This window comes from Prosopis cineraria, unplaced genomic scaffold, assembly GCF_029017545.1.
Source record: "Prosopis cineraria cultivar Desert tree isolate PC_DT_omini unplaced genomic scaffold, ASM2901754v1 PC10, whole genome shotgun sequence".
In the NCBI taxonomy this organism is placed as follows: Eukaryota; Viridiplantae; Streptophyta; class Magnoliopsida; order Fabales; family Fabaceae; genus Prosopis; species Prosopis cineraria.
The window spans coordinates 34,210,805-34,233,643 of record NW_026555341.1 but is presented as its reverse complement, the minus strand read 5'-3'; the positions used below and the strand labels follow the sequence as shown (position 1 = coordinate 34,233,643).

Sequence of the window (22,839 nt, the reverse complement as noted above, 5' to 3'; positions counted from 1 at the left end):
ATGGTCTTATTGGTTAATTTTTTTTTTTTTTATCAACTTTAATTTTTATGTTCTCAGTCCTCTAATTTTTAAACGTGTCATACGCGTTGTTATGACTTCTGTTTCAAAATAATTTTCATCACTTGGGGTTTTAATTTTATTTTAATATAATTGTGGCCATATACTCTAATTAAAAGAAAACCTAATTTTTGGTAGCCTAATGTAAATTAAAAACACAGGATTGTGAATGGAGTGAAGCATCTACGATCTACCTATCTTTAATTAATAGTATTAGTTAAGGTGTGAAACGCATATTTCATGATCCTCAAGTTAATCAGTTCCTTTGAATAAAGCCAAGAGATTAAGCTGAGAAAGATGAATCAGCTCCATAAAACTTGAAGAGAGAAATGCCTGAGTACTGCGTGACTGGGGGCTCTGGTTTCATAGCTTCTTACATCGTGAAGGCTTTGTTAGATAATGGCCACACAGTGAGGACCACCGTCAGAAACCCAGGTTTAATTCATATACATCTTTTAAGATTTGAGCTCATGTTCATCAGTTGTAATTAATTAACGTCGATTAAAGTTCCTTATTCGCTGTGTCAGAGGATGTGGAAAAGGTAGGGTTTTTATGGGAACTGAGAGGAGCCAGAGAGAGGCTGAAGATGTTGAGAGCTGAACTGTTGGAAGAAGGAAGCTTCGATGAGGCTATACAAGGTGTTGATGGTGTCTTCCATACAGCTGCTCCTGTCATTGTCAACTTCAATGACGACGTTCAGGTCACTTAAACTATATATATTCAATCTATCGTCTTTTCTAGCCATTTGCATACCTCTTCTTCATTCCAGCTTAGTGGTGGTTCAAAGAATTTTGATATCTCCATGTTTGTTCTTATGACTCCCAACAAATGTTACGTGCTTGGCAAATAGTGATACAGAACCTTATCATGAGTACATATGAAATTCATGTAATATTATTTATACTTGCTGTGGTTTGTTTTGTGCAGAAAACTTTAATAGATCCAACAGTGAAAGGAGCTGTGAATGTGGTGAAGTCGTGCATAAGAGCAAAGGTGAAAAGAGTGGTTTTGACCTCTTCTTGTTCAGCCATAAGATACCGAGACGATGCACAACAAGTTTCTCCTCTTAACGAATCACATTGGAGTGATCTAGAATACTGCAAGCGTTACAATGTACGTATACAATTCAACACCAAGCAACTAGGCATTAGCAGATATTCTGATATTGGATGCTGCGAATAATATTATATGGCAGCTTTGGTATGCATATGCAAAGACTGTGGCAGAGAGAGAGGCATGGAAGGTGGCAAAGCAAAGTGAGATAGATATGGTGGTTGTGAATCCGTCTTTCGTTGTTGGTCCTCTGCTTGCACCACACCCTACCAGTACCTTGCTCCTATTACTCGCCATTATCAAAGGTTCGAGAGGAGAATATCCGAACCAAGCAATAGGATTTGTGCACATAGACGACGTCGTCTCAGCTCACTTGATAGCAATGCAGCAACCAAAGGCAAGTGGCAGACTTGTGTGTTCAGGCTCTGTCGCTCACTGGTCACAAATCATCCACATGCTTCGCCGAGCATTTCCTTCTTACCCTTACGAACACACGTGAGTTCAACCATACACTCAAATCTAACCATATGCTCCCTCCCTTCCTAATTAGTTGACAAAACATAATATTAAAAATCAGGTTGAACTAATGTCTTGATCAACTTAATGAAATATTTTGCTTAAGACTAGTTTATTGATCATGATTTTGATCATTTATTCTTGAATTAGTACCTTAATGGTTCAACAACGGGTCCAATTTTCAATATCTTGAGATAAAGTTGTAAAATTCTATTTGGTCATCATTAATATGAGAGAAAGATGTATGTGGTAGTTAAACATTTTTCCAATCTTACCCCTTTTTAATTGCAACAAGTTGTTAACATGCTTCCAATTTATATTCAACACTTTTATTATGGTCGTTAATGAAAGGCAAAATTGAAAATGCACATATTTTCCTACGAGTTTAAGTTTATCAATTCCAACTCGTTAGAAATCATGAAATTAGTTGACTTTGTACGATAATTAGGATGAAAGGGAATATATTTTATTTTTATATATGCATAAGCTGAATCTTGAGTGCGTATGTGTATGTGTGTAGGTGCAACAATCAGGAAGGAGATAACATCCCACATAGCATGGACACCACTAAGATTGCTGAATTAGGGCTTCCAACATTCAAAACCCTGCAAGAGATGCTCCATGACTGCATCAAGAGCTTCCAACACAAGGGCTTTCTCTGAACTTGCTTTTGCTTTTCTATGAAGTTACTTATAAACTCTAAATATATCACCAAATTTGTTCCTTCCACTCATTTTTCTTTCATTTGGAGTCAACAATGGCGGCCTTAACTTGTTCCTTTATATCATGGTGTCTAATTTTTCTCGTATTCTCAATTATGAGGACATGTTCTTCAAAAGATATGGAGTCAAAAACGTATCAAGTCTTTCCTTTTGTTACTTTTTTTCCTTGAATTTTGTTTCGAAATGTTCCGTTTCCAACACTAATTGGACAAGCAAGCAAAAAAAAAAAGACGGAATTCGGAAACATGGGCCGTGTATTCAATCTTGGGCTCACTGGTGGACAGACAGAAATGGGCCTGTGTATTTCATCTTGTTGGACTCTTAGATTGTGTTAAAGGCCCAAAATGGAGCGAGAAGAATCCAAAACGTTCACAAGGGGTTGATTTGTAAATGTGAAGAGAAGAAAGGAACATTGATCAGATTAAAGTCTTAAAAAAAATATATCTGGAATTTCATGAAAACGATAATCCATATATTTAACGTTATTATTTTTCACAAACATGAACAAAAAATACTAAAAAAATTGAGTGTCAACGAAACAAGGCGTATGTTGAAGCTCAGACAATATTTTAATTAGATTATTGCTGAAATATAACGGTGGATGGTGATAATCATGTGGTTGCGCAGTCCAATTCCAACTCAAAATGTAATTGTTTCCAATACAAAGGTGTTTAGCAACTCAGATTATAAAATGCTTCCACTTAAAAAAAATTGTTTTGAAAGGTTTTGAAAGTCTCGCCCAATTTTTTTTTTTTTTTGGCATGAATCTCACCCAAATTTTTCTGAAAACTATGTAGATATAAAATACTCCAATCTATCCTATTTATAAAATCACCTTCAACATATTTTATCAACATCAAGGAATATCTTAAAGTTCATTAAATTTTTATTTAAAAATTTTAATAAGTCTCCAACTTTACTCTTATTAAATATACACACTTTAAAATAAACTCCTCCAACATATAATAACTTTCACAACATTTAATATACTCCATTTAGATTACAATATGAGTTATAATTAACAAATTCAAAATTTACAAAAAATATTAATTGAAACTTTAAATTTTAAAAATATCTACAACTCCATATCTTTTCATTTATACCCTCATTAAATATCCTATGTAAAAGCTTGAATAATAAGAATTAAAATTTCAATACATAATTTTTTAAAAAAGAGTAATGAATGAAGTAGGGATATAGTTGAAAAAACAAATATAAAAGTTATCTTATGTCCTTTATTTGGATCAAATAAAATTTTTAAAAGATGCCTTATATTGTGGTCTAAAGGGAGTAGACAAAAAGAAAAAGACAAATAAAAATTATGCAGTTGTCTTATAAATAGAACTAAAATAAATACTCTCTCATTTTTATAAATAACTCTAGAGTTTGTAAACCAAAACTTACTCCCTCCGTTCAAAAAATAAAGCATTTTTAATCAAAATTCACTCTCAATAAAATAGTTACTTACTTTTAAACTAATCATATCTTTTTATATTTATCCCTATTAAACACCATACAATAAATATAAAGTCATTATCAATTGAGGCACTTTTGAAAAAAAAAAAGTAATGACTATACCTCAAAAGATTAAAAATGTTTTATATTTTATTAACATTTAAATTTTTAAAAAATACCTTATATTTTTTAATAAAAAAAGTATATATTATAATAATATTTTTTTAGCATTCTTTGAATAAAAATAAACGAAGATAAGAATAGTAGATGCATGATATAGTTGATTTGACATAAGAAAATATCCCTAACCCAAGGCCTGAGCAGTACATTTTTTTGACCAATATCTATAAAATCAATTCAATGCAGTAGTTTGGTGGTTTAATTGACACTGTTTTGATGATATTATTTATTTATTTGTTTGCTAGTGGGATCTCAGGCATTAAAGTTAATATATATGTTTGGGCGAATAAAATCTGAGTTTCATGCACAGGAGTGGAGCAGCATGTAGAGTAGACTGAGAGCTGTTGAGCTGAGTAGCAGTATTTGACTCGATGGTTTTTAAAAAAAAAAAAAATTAATCGATGATTCTGTGTTCCCAACATGTCTCATCTGTTTCCGTGATTCATTAGTTAATCAAAGATTGTTTTATGTGAGAGAGCCAGATCCACGGTGAAGAATTTTCTCATGAGGCTATGAGAGTCCATATTTTCAATCACTTTCCCTTCAGATTTTCAATTTCGAGGTCCCACCATGCCTAATTTCCTACTACTTTTCTTTTTCTTTTATTTTTTATTTTTTTCCTCATTCATGCACTCGTGAATTCCAATATTCAAATGTGAAGAGGAATCTATTACACCTCCCTCACGCCCATACTTCATGTCTTTTCTGACCTGTTCACCACTTTCCTTTATTCTTTATTCCCAAAAAGGGTCAATTGTGAATTGTGATTATTCATTTAAAAATCTTGATTTTCTAGGAAAACTTTGATATGATTCCTTTAAAATTTATTTCATGGTAAAATTTGGGGCAATGATATATATAAATAAATGATTAAGTTTAAGTGTGTAAGTTGTGGACGCAAAGCTCAATTTAAAAATATTTCTAACTGTATATAAGTTACTTTTAACTACCTTAACAAAATAAAAATAAATAAATAATTGATGTTATCTGAAAAAATATAAATATCAATTTACTCTTACATCTTTATAAACATTTTCTTTGTTCATATGTAAGCAGATAAAATTGAAAGAGGTATCTAGTAATTCACCTTTTTATATAAAGTAACTTAAAAAAAGAGAACACTAATCCCTTTTTGAGGAAATACTTATTTTGGCCTGAGTTTGATCTGAACAAAATGAAAATCTTATTGATAATTTGCGAAGATATGGTCTTGAGTGTTTGACTTTGTTAGTCTAGTTAATGCTGATCTTTCGAGAAAGTAATTAAGCTAATAATGATATTAAATTAAGTGTTATGGTAAAAGGGGGGAAAAGAAGATAATAGACCAAGTGACCTTATTGGATCTGTATACTTAAGCACTTTCACTGAGTAGCTTGGCATGCCATGTGGCAAATCATTCCAGGAGGCGTGTTAAGAGCAATTCATTGTATTATGACTTCTTTCTGTAATCATGATGGAGCGGATTAACATTTATAAAAATTATTGAATGAAACTTTTTAATTAAAATTATTTTTAAAAATTTGGTTGATAATAAAGAATAATGAATTGTGAATTTATATAGCTGAACTCACCTAATAAGATCAGGTTTATTTTTGTTATTGGAGGAGGGCTATGATATCAATGGCAATGACACATGGTTAGTGCCTTGAGTTAATAATTAGATATACTCATCAAATAACAGTACTTTATATATATACACACACCTTTCCAGCTTTATTTTTAACTCTTTAAATTTTGGGTCATTGATTTAAGTAAAAAAAAAAATCTGGCATGGGAATTGTAGAGTTCAAGCTAAGAAGAAATGAAGAAGTGGGAGAGCTTTGTGTGAAGTGCTCATCAGCTCCACAGTGGACAGTATAACATGATAAGTAACATCACTGCTGAAGCTAATGACAAGGTGCACATTTAATTTGCTAAACGTGGTCCCCTACTTTTTTGTTTATTCATCGTTATTATATTTTATATATTATTAATACCAAAATCTTACTATTAGTCCAATTAGTTATCGAATGTGATGTTTTTCTTCCATCGTTGAATTGTCAGCGGCCAAAATCAATTGATGTTTGATTTTATGCTTTTTCTTTACTTTTCTCCCTCCTAATTTTCTTAGACGTGCTCTTCTAATTATTATTGTTTTAAATTTTAAAATAAGGTGATAATTAAAAATTAGTTACTACTTTCTTTTTAAAAATAACTATTTTTTATTGGGAAAAATTACTAAAACGAAATAGTAAATTATAAGTTGCCTTGTGCAATTTTCTTATCTGTTAAGTCTAATAATAAAAAATCAATTATTACTTTTATTTTGGAAGATGACTAGTTTTTTAAAAAATTGATTAAAACATAATAACAAATTACAATTTTTTTGTGCAAATTTTTTCTATAAAGATAAAAAAAGTGTTTTCATATTAAAACTAATTGATAGACAAATCCTTAAGAGCTAAAAAATAATTACCACATTTTATGATACTTAATTGTGATCTACATATTTCAAGAGTATTCTTTTGTCATTCACCCTAATTCCAATATTAATTATTATAAAATATAAAAAATTAGATGAGATCGTGTTAAAATACTAAGAGTGAGAGTAGACTTAATTTAATATGAAAAATTGTTACATTGAATAGAATTTGGTTAAAGAGTAATATATAAATGAAAGAACTCATAAATTTAGAGTTTTAAAATTTTTGTTTTAAATTTAGTGTCAAGTTGGTTCATATACATCTCCACGTATAGCTTGACTTTTGCACCTTCTAGTAACACTCCTCGTTACATTTTTTATTAAAAAAGTTATAAAAATATTTGACACACCTTGTTTGGATCTGTTTGGGTGCTCAAAGTTTTACATTTAAAAAGTAAATTTATACCTTCGAAAAGGTAAAAGCTGTTTGGTTAAATTTTTTTTTTTGGATAAAAACACATTTGAAAAGTACATTAAAAATATAGTTGAAAGTGAATTTTTTTAATTTGATTTCGAGAAGCTTTTTAAAATCCCATTTCAAAAACCTCCTTGCTTGTGCATGATGAGAGAGGAGAGAGGTAAAGTAAAAATTAAGCAATGACACTAATAACAATAATAATGATTGAATAAAATAATGAGAACAAAAATAGGCCCGAAACCGTGAAGAAATAATGGAATATTATGTCCTTGTGAGTCTGAGGAGAGTTGTGACAAAGTAAAAGGACAATACAAAAGTGAGGTTTTTGAATTATTTTGTATATAAATTTTTATAAAGAATAATTATAAAAAATGTTTTATATTGTTTATTTAATATTTATAATTTTAGGAAAAATTTATCTGTTGGTTTTTGTAGTTTTTTTCAATTTTAAATTAAGTCCTTGTAATTTATTTGGTTTTAATTAAATTTTTATTATTTGATCCATTAGATATATTAATCTCTGCAGGTTTTAAATCAATAATAAATCATTGTTTTCTCAAAACAAAATTACTTTTCAAGTTATAAAGACTTAATTCAAAATAAACTATAGGAAATGGATTCAAAATTGAAACAAGCTATAAAAACATGTAGATATATTTTTTTCTATAATTTAAATATTTCAAATTTTATATTATGTATATATTTTTATTAATTTTAAATGTATTTTTTATCATATGCTGTACAAATAACTTTCAGTTTATTAAATAAATTTTTAAAAAATATATCAAAATATAAATTTTATTAAAACAACTGACTTTATTAAATTGACTTTTATCAAAATAAATTTTTAATAAATAAATTTTTGATAAATTAAAAATAAAACGCACACTTTTCTTGTTCGGTTTCTATCAATCAGATCATTAAGAGTTGTAAAAATTATGAGCTCAGCATAAAATAGTGGTGAATTGGATTTAATAAAAAGATTAATTTCTCATAACACAGCAACTAAAATTTAAATTTTTATTAAAAATGTGTTTATATTTGATATTTGATTATAGTTTTAAAAAAGATTGTTTTCAAGAAGAGATACGCTAAGCAATCGAAAACATAAATAGTTCTCAGGTAACATCAGATGTCATCGTCCTTTCTCTTACTTCCTCGTTGGTCAATGTTGCCTCCTCTGATTTGGCACAAGTAACCTCCACGTACTCTTCTTCCTTCTTTTATGTGTCTTGATTCAATTTATTTCTTTTTTTTTTTTTGCTTGATTTTTTTTTTTTTTGGTTTGAACTGATTAAATTTGACCTCTAATTTTTGTTGATGCCGAGTGTGTTGGATATGAATATTATGGAAAAGGAAAAAAAAAAAGAAAAGTATTGAATATGAAGTGATTTCTTTTCATTTTAATTCATTTCTGGGTAGGTTGACTCATAATATTTCTTAATAAATTAATGCAAAATGAGGTGACAAAATATTTCCTTTGCATCTATATCTTTGTCAAGCATATTAAATATCTTTTTTTGCAATTTCATAAAAAAATATCTTTTTGAAAATAACACTTTCCATTTTTCCCCTCTTGATTTACTTCATTATGTGAATCAGTGAATCAAACATGAGCAAAGCACACTCCTATGTTCTTTTTATAAGAGTATCAACTATCAAAACTGGGGAAAAAAAACAGATTTTCACAGACATTAAGTGGTACTCTCTCCGTCTCAAATTATAAGATACTTTTAAATAAAATCTCATATTTCAATAAAAACTCATTAAATATACTTTATTATCTTATTTTTTTAAAATAAAAATATAAAACTTTTAAAAATGTCTTTCATTTAATACTCTATTAATGAAAAAATATTTAAGGAGATAATATATAAGAAGGATAATACTAAAAATATATTATTAATAAAATTTTATTTTTATTAAAGTATTTTATAATTTAGGGTGTTAAATTTTTTTAAAAATGTTTATAATTTAAAATTATTATTGACTTCTGGGACGTTAGGTGATGATGGTTGATTATTGACTTCTGGGACGTTAGGTGATGATGGTTGAAAAACAACGGGGAGGCCCATTTTATAAAACGCCGAAGTCGTAAATAGCACGGCACACGTTTTGCGCCAAGAAATCATAACAAGTCCACTATCCCACCTTGGTGCCCAAGTAACCCCACCCGGTTCCTTGTCTTTCGCTTTCATGCATACGTACGTATGTTTGTATTTTATAAATTAAAAATGACATAAGTAAAATTGGTTCAATGATAAGAAAATTATATCAGTTCAATCAGAAATTTAATTATGTTCGAATTTTGAGAATTGACTCTATCTCAATCAGTTTAGACTTATTAATCTTGGTCTCAATTTTGAGAATTACAACCCGATTTCAAACATACGCCATATCTGGGTTGCAAAGCTTGGAGAAAATAAGAGAAATGGAGGAGAGAGAACATAAGAGAAGGGAGATGAAGGGACAAAGTAGCAAATCTCAAATTTTTAAAAACAAAAAGACACGCAATTGAATTCAGACACTATTAAATAAAGTCAATCTAATGAGGGATGAATCATTAGCTAAACGGATGTCATTTAACAAGAGATTCATCCCTCACTAATTTCACTGTAAAAAAAAAACAATCTTATTAAATTTAATGGCAAAATACATTCCCTCACTCATTTAGCAAAAGATGCATTAGTGAGAAAATTGATCCCTCATTAAATGGCATGTATATCTCTTGCTAATTTTGCTGACAAAAACGTCATTAAATTTAGTGACGAAATATATTTCCTCACTAATTCAATAAGGGATGTATTAGAAAGGAATTTGATGCCTCATTAAATATGTTTATATTTAAAATGGCCACTTAATGTCACATCATCATTGCTTCATCACTTGCCACATGTGACAACTCATGTCATCCTTTCACCTCAGGCTATATCACATGTTCATTGCCATGTTATATATTTATTGCGTTTATGTTAAGATTAAGTCTTGAACCCTTGATTTTCTTTTCCTCCTCGAGCCTTATTTCTCTTTCTTTGCCAATTGAATTGGAATGTGTTTTGTAGTCATTATATAAAAAATTAAATATATATTATTTAAATACATAGATATATCAAATAATATATTATAAAAATACACATATATATTTATTTTATTTTTAATTATTAAATGTTAAAAATATTTATATGACTCTTTATATTATATTTTTTTAATAAAAATATTATTTTGTAAGGAAAATAAACTTAAAATAAAGCGAATATTAAATATTTAATAAATTTATTATGAATATTTTATTTTATTTTTAAATAAAAATAATTAAATATATAATTGATTAATTTTTTTTCAGTAATTAACTAAGAACAGAATCCCTCTATAATTATCTAATTTTAGAAAGGAATCTTAATCCCTCGTTATTTTTTTCACTAATTATCTTATTTTAAAGAGGAATTGATAGTCTCTCACTCTTTTTTTATCAATTATCTTATTTAGAGGGGGTTGACATTCTCTCATTATTTTTTAATTAATTTTACATCTAACTATAAATTAACATTTGTTATTAATTTAATATTTTATAGAGAAATAGATAATTTTTTATTAAATCCTCTCGTGAATTCCTTTTTTTTAGTAGTGAGAGTACCAGCAGATCTGAACAAAAGTTTTGGGGTAAAAAACATCCTTAACCCAAAAGGAGGATAATATAAATAAATCACTTGTTTTTTAAGTCAAGAATAAATGAAGAAAATCGTGTTAGATTGTTTTTGTGTGGGGTCAGAACACAGAAGAAACGACGGGGATTTCAGGTGTAAGTGGTTCACCAATGGATATGAAGTCAGCGAAGGCGTGTCATTAAATTAAAGGTCGGAAAAAGACACGCAACGGCGATGGCAGCATCGCAGTTTGCTTCTTTTTGGATTTTGGGAATCCATCTCTGTTTTTACACGTCGTGTCGTTTCGATATCCTCTTATTATTACTATATCATTCCTTGTCCTTTTTAGGAGCCCGCCTCCTTTGATTTTACTCGCCATACGCTTTTCCAAATTACCAATTTCCACGAGTTCTTCCAATTCAGTTCCCTATCCTTACCATTCCTCACATATTCTTTTTTATTTTATTTCTTTTATTTTCTTACACAGTAATTTCATATGATAATTAATAAGAGACAAAAAATACAAACTTTGTATTTCTGGAAATTTCTTTAAAAAATAGTAAATTAATAACAAGCTAAATAAGAAAGATACTGCCCTCAATCCTCAACATAATGCAAACCTTTCAAGCTTTTTTATCCTTAATTGATATAAGACAAAGTTAGATCAATTAATATTTTTCAGTTCTACCCCTCTTTTTTTTTATATCATTTGAATTCTTATACAGCAATTTTTATTAAATTATTATGGCAAAGAATGCAAAATTGTAAACTTACATATTTTAACAATTTCTAATATAAATATCATTTTTAATAACAAGTGAAGTTAGTTAAGTTAGTATCATTTTTTAATACAAGTGAAGTTAGTTAAGTTAGCCTTACATTAAGAATTGGAGGGAGTGTTGTATTCTTAATCTCTACTTCTCTATCTCTCTCTCTCTATCTCTCGAGAGAGAGAGAGAGAGAGAAATTGATTAATGTAGCTCTATCAAATCCTCTTTATCAAAGATATACTCTCTTTGTTAAAAAAATATAAAATATTTTAATTTAATCTTATTTTCAATAAAGTAATTATTTATTTTTAAATCAATTCTATCTTTCTATATTTATCTCTATTTAATAGGGTGATTCATCTAAAAAAAATATAAAGTAGTTTATTTAATAGGAGTATTTTTGAAAAAAAAAAGGTACTTCCTCCGTCTCAAATTATAAGACACTTTTAGACAAAATTTTACATGTTAATACATCTCATTAAATACACTTAACAATTTTATCTCTCCAAAACAAACATATAAAACTTTTAAAAATATCTATTATTTAATATATTAAAAAGAGAGAGGATGAAAATTAATTATAAAGAGAGAATAATATTAAAATTGACGTATTTAATGAAATATTAATCTATCCAAAGTGTCTTATATTTTGAAATAAAGAAACTCCTTTAAAATTACTCTATAATTTAAAATAGAGGTAGAAATAATTATTCATTGAAATACTAAAAATGTCTTATATTTTTTAAAATTCAACCCCTAAAGAAATATTTTATATTTTTTAACAGAAAGAATGTAAAATAATTGAGGGCTAAAGAATTGTAGGTTAGACATCTACCTAAATGGACTCACTTATATGGTCCACTTATCACTATCCATACAAGATGAAAAGTCAATATGTTATGGCATCAAGACTAATTAATGCAAATTCATAACATATTTAAATATTTTAACTCCATTTAAAAATATGAAGCACTTTTTATTAATAAAATTACACCCCCAATAAGTTAGTTAATTATATTTAAATTAATATTATTTTTCATGTCTACCTTTATTTAATAGGAAGTCTCATGTAAAGGTCAAGGATTGAGTGATTTATATATGAACGATATTCTTAAAAATAAAAAGCCAATAATTTCATATTAAAAACTAAAAATATTTTATATTTTTTTAATGTAATCTCACCTTGTAAAAAAATGTCTTATATTTTTAACATGATCTCATATTTATATGCTACTATTTTTTAAAACAATATTTATAAACTATTATAAATAACTAAACAGTTTCTCATGTATTGCACAAGTTGAAATTAAGGAATTTGAAACAAATATCATTGATACCATTGATATTAACACATTTGAGATGGTTAAATTTTAAGAGTTCTTCTATTCAATCATTTCTTTTTTAAATATTTCATTTGTACACATCTTATCTCTATTTCTCGAGCCCATAATAAAAAATTTGTCTAAAAAAATACATGTTCTTAGAGTGCTTAGAAAATACTGGCTCAGAAAAAATACTTTTTTTAAAATTCTCAATAACCCCTTATTTTTTATTACATAAAAAAATTAGACACTAATTTATGAATTATGACATAAATTGTATTTTCATGAATATAAATATAAAAAAGAATCCAAAGGGATCCTTCTTTCTTTGGTTTTTTTTTAATTGTAATCTATTCTTTTGTATTTTTTGGTTTCTATACTTCTTCTTCTTTTTATGTGCAAAACAAAAGTGCTATTAAAAGATATCTTTACCACTCAAATTTTGTTTGTTTAGTGCTTAAGTAATGGCCGCGTTATCTTATTAGTGCAGAATGTATAGCAAAATATACACAATTTGAAGGGCCAAGACCATGAGATAAGGATGGAGGATCCAAATCAAGCTTAAACTTATTTTTATTTTTTTTACAGATAATATTTATGGATAATAGTTGATAAGAGTTAATTGATATTAAGTACATCGAATCAAGAAAATACATGAAAATAGGAAAAAAAAATTAAATCTCATTGATTAGGAAAATTAAAAAGGCATCAAAAAGTACAGCGAATAAAGAAGTATAGTCGAATGAAATTTGAAAATGAGATTGTTCTTGAACAATGCTCCCATGAAAGTAAACTGAAAATACGAGGAAAATAGAAAAATAAATTAAATCTCATTGATCAAGAAAATTGAAAAGGCATGAAAAAGTACAGCGAATGGAGAAAGATAGTTGGATAAAATTAATGCTAATGATAAAGAAAATTTGAAAATAAAACTGCTGTTGAATCAATGCTCCTGTAAAAGTATATTAAAAATATATAAAAAATAGAAAAATAAATTAGATCTCATTAATGAATTAAGAAAAATTTTTATATTAATATTAGCCTAAAATTTATTAACCAATGAGAGTCATTTTTTTAACGGCTCTTGAATCAACGCTCTTGTAAAAGTAAAGTAAAAATACATAAAAAATAAAAAAATAAATTAAATCTTATTGATCAAAAAAATTAAAAAGATATGAAAAGTACAATGAATGAAAAATGATAGCTAAATGAAGTTAATGCTAACGATTAAAAAACTTTAAAAATATAAGCGCTGTTGAATCAATATTTTTGTAAAAGCAAACCAAAAATATAAAAAAATAGGAAGATAAATTAAATCTTATTAATAAATTAAGATAAATTTTTATATTAACGTTAGTCTAAAATTTATTAATCAATAAAATTTAATTTTTTTTAGCAATCAATTTTTTTTTTGGCCTGAATTTAGCAATCAGATTAACGTTATAAGATTTGTGTGTGTGTGTGTGTGTGTGTGTGGATATTGATGAAGATACACGATTTGTGTATATGCATATATGTATATATTGATGATTGATCGATGATATGATATCATGCTAGCTAGGCATACTACATGAAAAAGATGTGTCTAAATTTATGCGGGTCGGGCTATGCGTGAGCCACCTATTCTAGTGCTTCGCTGCTGGCGATAATGTGCATGATCTCAAATGCCACTCACTAATTTAATTTAAATATTACTCGTAATTATATATATATATATATATATAAAATTTTAACCCAATTCGAGCAGACGTATGTCTTGTTCAGTTGTTATTATCCATCTTTTATACGCACGAGTCTTTAAAAAAACATTGAAATTGTGGTGACGATTCTCGATTCCATTTTCCCCCCTACATCCCGAATCAGAATTTAAATATGTATCTTTTCGAATTCTAAATTAAAACTAGCTAAAAGTTTTACTGTCAAATTTACCACTGAATATATGAGATTTAACAACATTTTACGATTCCACAAGTATCGGATCCCGCCAATTGAGTCACCGGAGAATCGGACAATCATCATCATCATCATAGTATGATTTTTTCCCGGCAAAATATTAGGATCAAATGAGTCATTTTAAGGACTAAATTGTTTTGCTCGATGAAATTCCCTTGATTTTAAAAGTAAATGTGTCAATGAAATGCAAAGAAATTTCGAGGGACTTACACGTGGCGACAGAGCCCAGTGTGTGTTTTCTGCTGGGTGCTAGCTAGCAAGCACTTGTTTTATTATTTTTATTGGTGGGTTTGCCGGCTCAAAGGGCATCCGATGAAGAACCGAAATGTAAAAACGTAAAAATAAAAATAAGAACATTCATTTTCTTTTTATTTTTATTTTTTTAAGATAGATGCAATTTGAGGTCAACCAAACGAGTACTTGAGATAGAACAGCTTTCGCTGCCTCTTGTTGACGATATGCTTCACTTGGCAAAAGAAAATTCCGCCTTGGGCCCCACTCCTCTCCCTCCAAATTCCCTTTGGCCTTTGCCCTCCCCGCTTTCCCCACAAATATCGTCACCCGAGGAAAATATTTATGTCCCTTCGGAATATTCAATTTTTTTACCCCTCAAACACTAACTCTTATTTATTTATTTATTGAAATTAAGTGAAATTTATGATAAATTGCTGCTGGTACTTAATTTCAAACTAATCTCAGGCTTTCTTTTTCGGGTTAAAGGAACACTAGTCCTGGGTTTTTTTTTTTTTTATTAGTCAACCATGGCAAAGCCAATCAAAACTTTAAGAATTCTAATTCAATAGTCGTCTTCCGCATAAAATTTTCAAGACAACTTCTAAGACAAATTTACCCTGGGAAAGATGCTCCGTTTAATCTCCATCGAACACGTTACATTACTAAAAATTGAGATCAAGGTCTAGCGACACCGGGGAACAAGGGACTCAAATCCAGAATCGATCAAAGGATTTGAATCTTCAGCCAAGGCAGGCATTGAGATTCCAGAGACACAAGATTTCCAGTTAAATGACTTCGATATTATAAAGAGAAGCTTCTGATATTTTGCATAATATAATTATAAAACGATACTAAAACGATTCATAGTAACAACATAAAGGAACATGAACACAAGTCCATTATAAATTAAGAGATGATTAGAAGTACCCTTGGACGGCTCTAATAGCTCAGGAAAACCCAAAGGATTCTTCATCATCTTCTACCACTCATCAATATGCATCAACGATACAACCTAGGACCTCATCACGCACAACAAAAACCCACTCTCACAAGAATCGACATTCTTGCAGACCAAAAACATAGTCTTGAAGATCACAAAACTGAACTTAGTACACTGCTAAATTACTAAATACGAGTAATAATTATGCTTTCTCATTCCTATGCTGCTGTTGTTTTGTTGAAGCTAGCCGCAAAATTTATACGCAAGGTAATATTGAGGGGCTCCTCAGTCCAGCCAGCAAACTCATCAACAAACAGATCAAAATCGAAATCAGGCAGCTCACTGGCATTGTTGTCATCGTCATCAAACCCACAAATCTGCATGTCGTCCAACCCAAAAGGATCATTCAAACCCTGACCAAAATCGTCGACCATTACCCAGTCCACATCGAATCCGAGGTTTATGCCTGAAACATCTGGTATTGCAGATGATGATGCAGGTGGTGCTTGTACTGGCGGCTCGCTCAGGAAGCTCAAATCTGGGATTTGGAGTTCTGCAAATTCATTCTCAAAATCGTTAGTCTCAATAGCTATAGCAGGTGCTGCTGCTGCTGCTGCTGCTGCTTGATGTTCTTCGTTTTCTTCTCTGCTTGAACTGCTGTTGATGATGTTAGCATCTTCAGTGGATTTGGAGGTTGAGGTATCGAGTTCAAGCACAGAGGAAGGTGAAGTTTGAGAGAAGACGCTCTCAGAATCTTCTGATACAGAAGCAGCAACTTGAGCTGAGGAAGAAGAAACAATATGACTCTTGTCAGATTGAGCCTGAGCCTCAGCCTTAGCCTTAGCCATGGCTTCGAACTCCATCTTCTTCGTTTCATAGGCTTGAGAAGCTTCCTGTGCGGTGTTGTAAGTACCAAGCCAGATACGAACACCTTTAAATGGATCGCGAATTTCAGCAGCCCATTTCCCCCATTTTCTCTGTCGAACGCCTCTGAATCTCGAAGAAGACGAGCTTCTCGTTGATGGGGTTTTGGTCAAAACCCTCTTCTTGTTATGGGCTTGACCATCTGCGAACTTCGAGGATGTCTTGAGGACTCCGTTATTGCTTTCCTGAAACGAGCTTTCAGTTTCAGTGGATTTAGACATGGCAGAAGAAAGAGGGAGAGTGAGCTCACGAACGATTCGCTTCATCTTTCTCGGCGGTCTTTCGATTCTTCGCTCTCCTTCGTCTTCGCTTGAAGACGAATCTGTGGCATAAGGGTCGTCACAGATTATGCGAAGCTTTCTCGACGGAATGGGATTTTGCTTCGGCTTCATCTTTTTGCAGAGATTGTTCATGTTCGTCGTCTGATTTGACGGCTGATTCCGAGGCTCAGGCACGGTGGAGAAAAATTTCGGGAAAACCCCACCAAAAGCCCCTCAAAATACCCAGAAAATTGCGAAGAAAATCAAAACAGAATCGAGAGAGAGAGAGAGAGAGAGAGAGAGAACAAAAATCGAAAACCCAACGAAGAGAGAACAAATATCAAGTGAGATCCCCTCTGAGAAATATGAAAAGGTGTGAGAATCTTATATTGTGAAAGCCTCCGAAACACTCAACTCCAGAACAAGTCCTGCAAAATCCAAACATGAAAAACCCAGATTAAGACCCAAATCTCAAAACCCAGAAAAGGGTTATCGAAGATTGAAGGAGAAAAACAAGGACAAGCATCGAACCTTTTGGGTCTCAAACGCATCGAAGCCGTTGGGTTCACCAGATTCAAGCTCTGCCTTGAAGAACAGAGGAGCATGCAGCAGCGGATAACAGAGCACACAGAGAACAAGAGCGAGGAAGCAGACAAAACGCAGAGCTTCAACGGAGCTCCAATCACTTCCGAATCAAACCTAGACGACATAAAATCTTGTACTCGGACACTGTAGGGAGAAATCTCTCGCAGAAATCTCAGAATTTCTCTCGCTCTCTCTCGCTGTGTGCTCTTCGCTGGCCAAACAAAGAGGAGAGAGTGAAGTGAAGAAACTGATATATAAAGAACCCAAGAGGAGGGGTATGAACGGAAAGGATCAAAAGGATTGCAAATCTGTGGCTACAATTTTCTCTCACGGAAACATGACAAAAACATTTAGTTATTGCTAGGTTTTATCGATCTGCAAAAACCATTTGACAAAGACCAACCGACCGATTCTGAGAAAAAGGGTTAAAAATGAGGGAAAAGCCGACCTCGGTTCACCGATTGAACAGACGCAAATCTCTATACAAACATCAGACCCTGTATTTATTTATTTACTTATTTTATTTTCTTTCTGACAAAGGAGGGAAAGAAACCACTTAATATCAAAATCTATGACTCGAAATCAATGCGAGCCTCACCCTCACAATATACAAAAAGAAAAAGTCATTTCATTTAATTACCTTTCTCTCCCTCGCAGCTTGTTTTTCACTGTTGTGGTGGCTACCTCTTACTTTGTCTCTCTCTGCTGTCTCTTTCACTGCGCTCCTCCCACACAGTTCCTCTCACATTTCTACCATGCCTTCCCTCTCATTTACCTTTTTTTTTTGTTTTTTGTTTTTTTGCGTCGGTCAAAATGTTGAAGAGAGACTGGGTTGGTGCCATTTTCTCTGTATATAAAGAATCAATCACAGTAACTTTGTCCTCTCTCTCTCTCTCTCTCTCTCTCTCTGTGAAAGGAATGTGATTATAAAAAGAAGGAAATTAAAGAGACGCGAGGGAAGGAAGAAAGTAGAAAGATAGTGAAAGTGAAAAGGAAACAAAGTGAATCGATTTTCTCTGTTATTCCTTCTGGTGATTTCTCTAAATGAAGATAAATTTTAACTTTCCATTTCTCTGATTATTCGCCTTACCTTCCCTGATTCTTCCAGATTGTAATTATTTTTCGACTACAAGTTGTTGTTTGCCTTGGAAAAATAACGAGGAATAGAATAGAATAGAATGTTCTTTTTTCATGTGTAACGCAAAAAACGTGAAAAATTGTTATAAACATAGGCATTTAATTGAAATATAAATAATAAAGGGGAAATATTTATACTTAAATTAAATACACATAATACATATATGAAATGAAATGAAACGAAACACCTGATATAATATATATATATATATATATATTTGATTTGATGGAAACAGAGCACCTCATGGACTAGAAAAGTTGTCTTGGAGAAGTCTCTGTTGTTTATTATTAAATTAAATTATTATGATAAATAATTCATTAGAAAATGGAATAGACCCAAGGGTAAGAAACTAAACAAATAAAAGGCCATCCCTAATTTGCAAGGAAAAAAATATTTGTTTAGTCTTATATATTAAATGAAAAAAATGTATATACTTAAGATATACTTGTATCCAATTAAATCAAGATATGTGACTCTTTTATAAATTATTTTTTCTATAATAAATTTTTATTGTTAATTAAATTAATACATTAAGATACATGTGTCATTATTTGATTTGATATAAGTATATTAAATATGAATATATGAAGTTAAATACATAAATCTTTATTCAATCAAATTAAGACACAGGAATTTTAATACATTAATAATTAATAATAATATTATTATTATTAACGAGAAAAAATTGATTATAAATTAAATAATTTATAAAAAATATACATGTTTGAGTTTAATTGAAAACATATTCATTAAATGTATAAGTTTAAGTATGTAAGTTTTTTGAATTTACAAAACAAAAAATGAATTATGTTTACGGGGAAGTTTCAATTGCTAATTAGTTGTCCAAGTTCTGTCTAAGACAGTAATTTAGTGATACATTGAATTTTCTGAATTGTTTAGAACAATACATATTGCAATTAATAGGTGTCTATAAATAAAATATTACATTACAATAGAATCAAAATTTTGACCCCGCCAATGCATTAATATTCATTAATTTAACAAATTACTATTGGCTTTTCAGAAATATTGTTGCGATATCATGAAAAAATGAAAGGATGATCATTTTCTAACAATAATATCAAAGTTTTTACTATGAGTTATTATTATTCATGAGTAAAACACAAAATAATAATAATACGTGGCATTCTAATAATACATTCTTAAAATAATTTCAAAAATTTGTAACAGCTTAATTATAATAATTTAGACTTAGATTAGATAAGGCCTCATAAATTGAGGATGACTCAACGCTTTGTTCCTTTGAAGACCTTGTGCAGTAACATATCATGAAAAACTAATTTATTGGCCACTCATTTAACCCATGACCACAAATAGCATTCATTGAATCATTGTTTTTTTTTTTTTTTGGTCAGAATTCATTGAATCATTGTTACCACAAAGACTCTTGGCCAAAACTGAAATATTAATTTAGTCAATAATAATTGATTACCCATTAATAGTGCAAAAGAATATTTAATTACTTTAAGGTTGCGTTTGCATTGATAGATTTAAGTTGAAAATTTAAATTTAAAATTTTATATTTAAAATCTCACATGTAAAATTTAAAAATTCTAAATTCTTTGTTTACATGATGTAAAAACTTTTAAATTATAATATTAAAATTTTTTATTTAAATTTAAAGTAAAATTTTAAATTATAAATTCTATATTTGTGGTACAAGTGACTATTGGAATCGGACTATCAACATTGACTGGTACTATGACACCCGTGACTACTGGAACTGAACAACTGACTTTCGCTAAGACCGAACCGATGGCAATGATTGGGACTAAACTACCGACTTCCACTAGGCTTGATTGACTACGATAATCAAGACCAGACACTCGACTTCCACTTGAGTTGGATCGATAATGATGACTCGGACTAAACGACCTACTTCCATATGGACCAGATGGCTAACTTCCATCGGGATCAAATCAATGACGACGACTGAGACCAAATGGTCGACTTCTAATGAGACTAGACTGATAATGATGAGTAGGACTAGACGACCAACTTCAACTAAGAGGCGACCAGGATAGGACCCCTACGACCAATCAGGATTGTGCCGACAACCAGGATCGAATAACTAGCTCCCACAGTGACTGGGTTGATGACTTTGATAAAAATTGGACTAGTATCTTCAATCAGGATGGGAAGTTGATCTTCTAGTCCAGATTATTGCTTGCACTTCGATCCCTATTGGTGCGGGCTATTCAGTCTCAATGAAAGTAGGCCATCCAGTCCTTATTGGTGCCGGCAATGCAATCCCAATTGGTAGCGGCGATTCAATCCTAATCAACAATGACAGCTTGGTTCCATCAGCTTCTGTTGTTTGGTCTAATTACAATTGGTGGTTTGGTCAAGCCTTCGTGAATTTTGGTCAAATTACAAAAAAAATTGAGTTAGGCTTTGAAATAATGAAAGTTTAAAAGAACTATAAATTACAAAGAAATTAAGATATAATTTAAATTCCATGCATTTTTAATTACCCAAATAGTAAATTTAGTTTAAATTTAAATTCAAGTCTTAAATTTATATGTATCCAAATATAGCATAATGTCATTTCGTCCTTCCTACTCTTGGAGGTGCAACTGAGCCAGTACATAAATTCTTTTACTTTTTACCCCTTTCGTTTAAAAATATAATGCATTTTTAATCGAATTTCATCTCCAATTAAATAGTTATTTACTTTTAAACTAACCCTATTTTTTCATATTTATTCCTATTAAATATTTTATAATAAATATAAAGTCATTATTAATAGCACTTTTGAAAAAAAACAATGATTATAACTCAAAAAATTAAAAATGCTTTACATTTTTTAACATTCAATTCCTGAAAAAATGCTTTATATTTTTAAATAAAAAAAGTAGTACTTTATATTAATATTTTTTTATATTGCCAATACACGTGTGAAGGTCACAAACCACATGAGATAATCGTTATGTCTAAGCATATTAGTTAATTTAGCAAAAACAAGAAAGGGGTAAGGTTTAAAAATAAATCTAAGAATTTGAACGACTTTAAATATAAGTAATTACTAGGACTGAGATAATTTATCAGCGCCTTCAATAAAATGTATTCATCAAAATTTAAATGAAAATATGTATCTATATAATAACAATTTGATAAAGAATTAACTCCACTCGATCACTTAGCATGAGGCCAACAAGTGGGAGTAAGAATATGGATAATGAAATGTAAATTATATGAGCTTTTATTATCTTCAAATTGCATTAAATGTTTTATTAATATGTTGAATTAAAATATTCTTTACATATACTTCTCTAGTCTTATTTATAAGATAGAAAAAGAAGAAAAAATTTGATTATATTCATAGGGCACTTGTCAATTCTCAGTGTTCACTTTAACATTTTTCCTTTATTAGATGCCTTAATAAAAATATCATTAATGAAATTTAAGAACATTTATTAGGAATAAAGCTGAAAACTTGTTAAATTTTTAAACAAAGTTAATGAAATTTAAAATTTTTTTAGTTCTAGATAAAATATGTTTAAAGTAACTTATAAATAGGATCAGAAGAAGTAATTTAATATTAGTCATCCCATTCAGTATTATAAGATTTCTTTAAAGCATTGTATTAATTAAGGGATATCATTAATAAAAAAATTAATCAAATAAGACTATAATGAGATTATTGAGACTATAATCTGATAAAAATGGCTTGTAATATTAAACAACAAGAATAAACTCCCTCAATTAAAAACATGTGAAGCATTTTTAATATATGATTAATATATTTTTTTAAAAATATCATTGATAAATAAATTATTTTATATTTATTTTTAATTAAAATACCCTATCATATAAGGGTAAATATAAAAATATAATTTTAATATAAAAATAATTAATTAATTTATTAAAAATGAGATTCGATTAAAAATATTTTTAATAATTATAAAGTTTTTTGAATATAAAATTAGAAAAAGTATTTTAAGTACAACAAAAGGAAAAAGCGTTTTAAATTTATTTTAATTTAATACAATATTCCTAAGACAGTATTAGACCAAAAAAAAAAAAACGTGAACGTGAGAGGGTAGTGTATGTTAGTTAGAATATTAGTAAAATAAAATGGAGCGTATCACGCACACGCACAGACACAGATCGCGTGCGCCCCGAATTTTCTTTTTTTAAAAAAAAAAGGTAGTGACGTCAGCGGCAGTATTAAATATAAATGTAA

General features: G+C 29.7%; 2 protein-coding genes across 2 annotated transcripts; one reads left to right on the top strand and one right to left on the bottom strand.

Moving 5' to 3' along the window:
• Positions 1-385: 385 nt before the first annotated feature.
• On the top strand, positions 386-2,488 carry LOC129321468 (tetraketide alpha-pyrone reductase 2-like). Its single transcript, XM_054967235.1, has 5 exons — positions 386-492; positions 585-757; positions 985-1,170; positions 1,253-1,605; positions 2,147-2,488. Exons 1-5 carry the CDS (start codon positions 387-389, stop codon positions 2,286-2,288), a joined length of 960 nt encoding a protein of 319 aa, XP_054823210.1. The 5' UTR covers position 386; the 3' UTR covers positions 2,289-2,488.
• A 13,177-nt stretch (positions 2,489-15,665) lies between these two features.
• On the bottom strand, positions 15,666-17,734 carry LOC129321238 (ethylene-responsive transcription factor ERF118-like). The gene is made up of 2 exons (XM_054966943.1): positions 17,441-17,734; positions 15,666-17,337 (listed from the first exon to the last, which is right to left on the bottom strand). The coding sequence occupies exon 2, from the start codon at positions 17,060-17,062 to the stop codon at positions 15,944-15,946; it is 1,119 nt and encodes a 372-aa protein (XP_054822918.1). The 5' UTR covers positions 17,063-17,337; positions 17,441-17,734; the 3' UTR covers positions 15,666-15,943.
• Between the last annotated feature and the right edge of the window lie 5,105 nt (positions 17,735-22,839).

What these genes read in the sequence shown, in the direction of transcription:
- LOC129321238 (XM_054966943.1), bottom strand. Translation starts at nt 17,062, where the DNA reads ATGAACAATCTCTGCAAAAAGATGAAGCCGAAGCAAAATCCCATTCCG.
- LOC129321468 (XM_054967235.1), top strand. Translation starts at nt 387, where the DNA reads ATGCCTGAGTACTGCGTGACTGGGGGCTCTGGTTTCATAGCTTCTTAC. An exon ending in GACCACCGTCAGAAACCCAG is followed by an intron (nt 493 to 584) that starts GTTTAATTCATA and finishes TCGCTGTGTCAG; the next exon opens with AGGATGTGGAAAAGGTAGGG. An exon ending in AATACTGCAAGCGTTACAAT is followed by an intron (nt 1,171 to 1,252) that starts GTACGTATACAA and finishes ATTATATGGCAG; the next exon opens with CTTTGGTATGCATATGCAAA.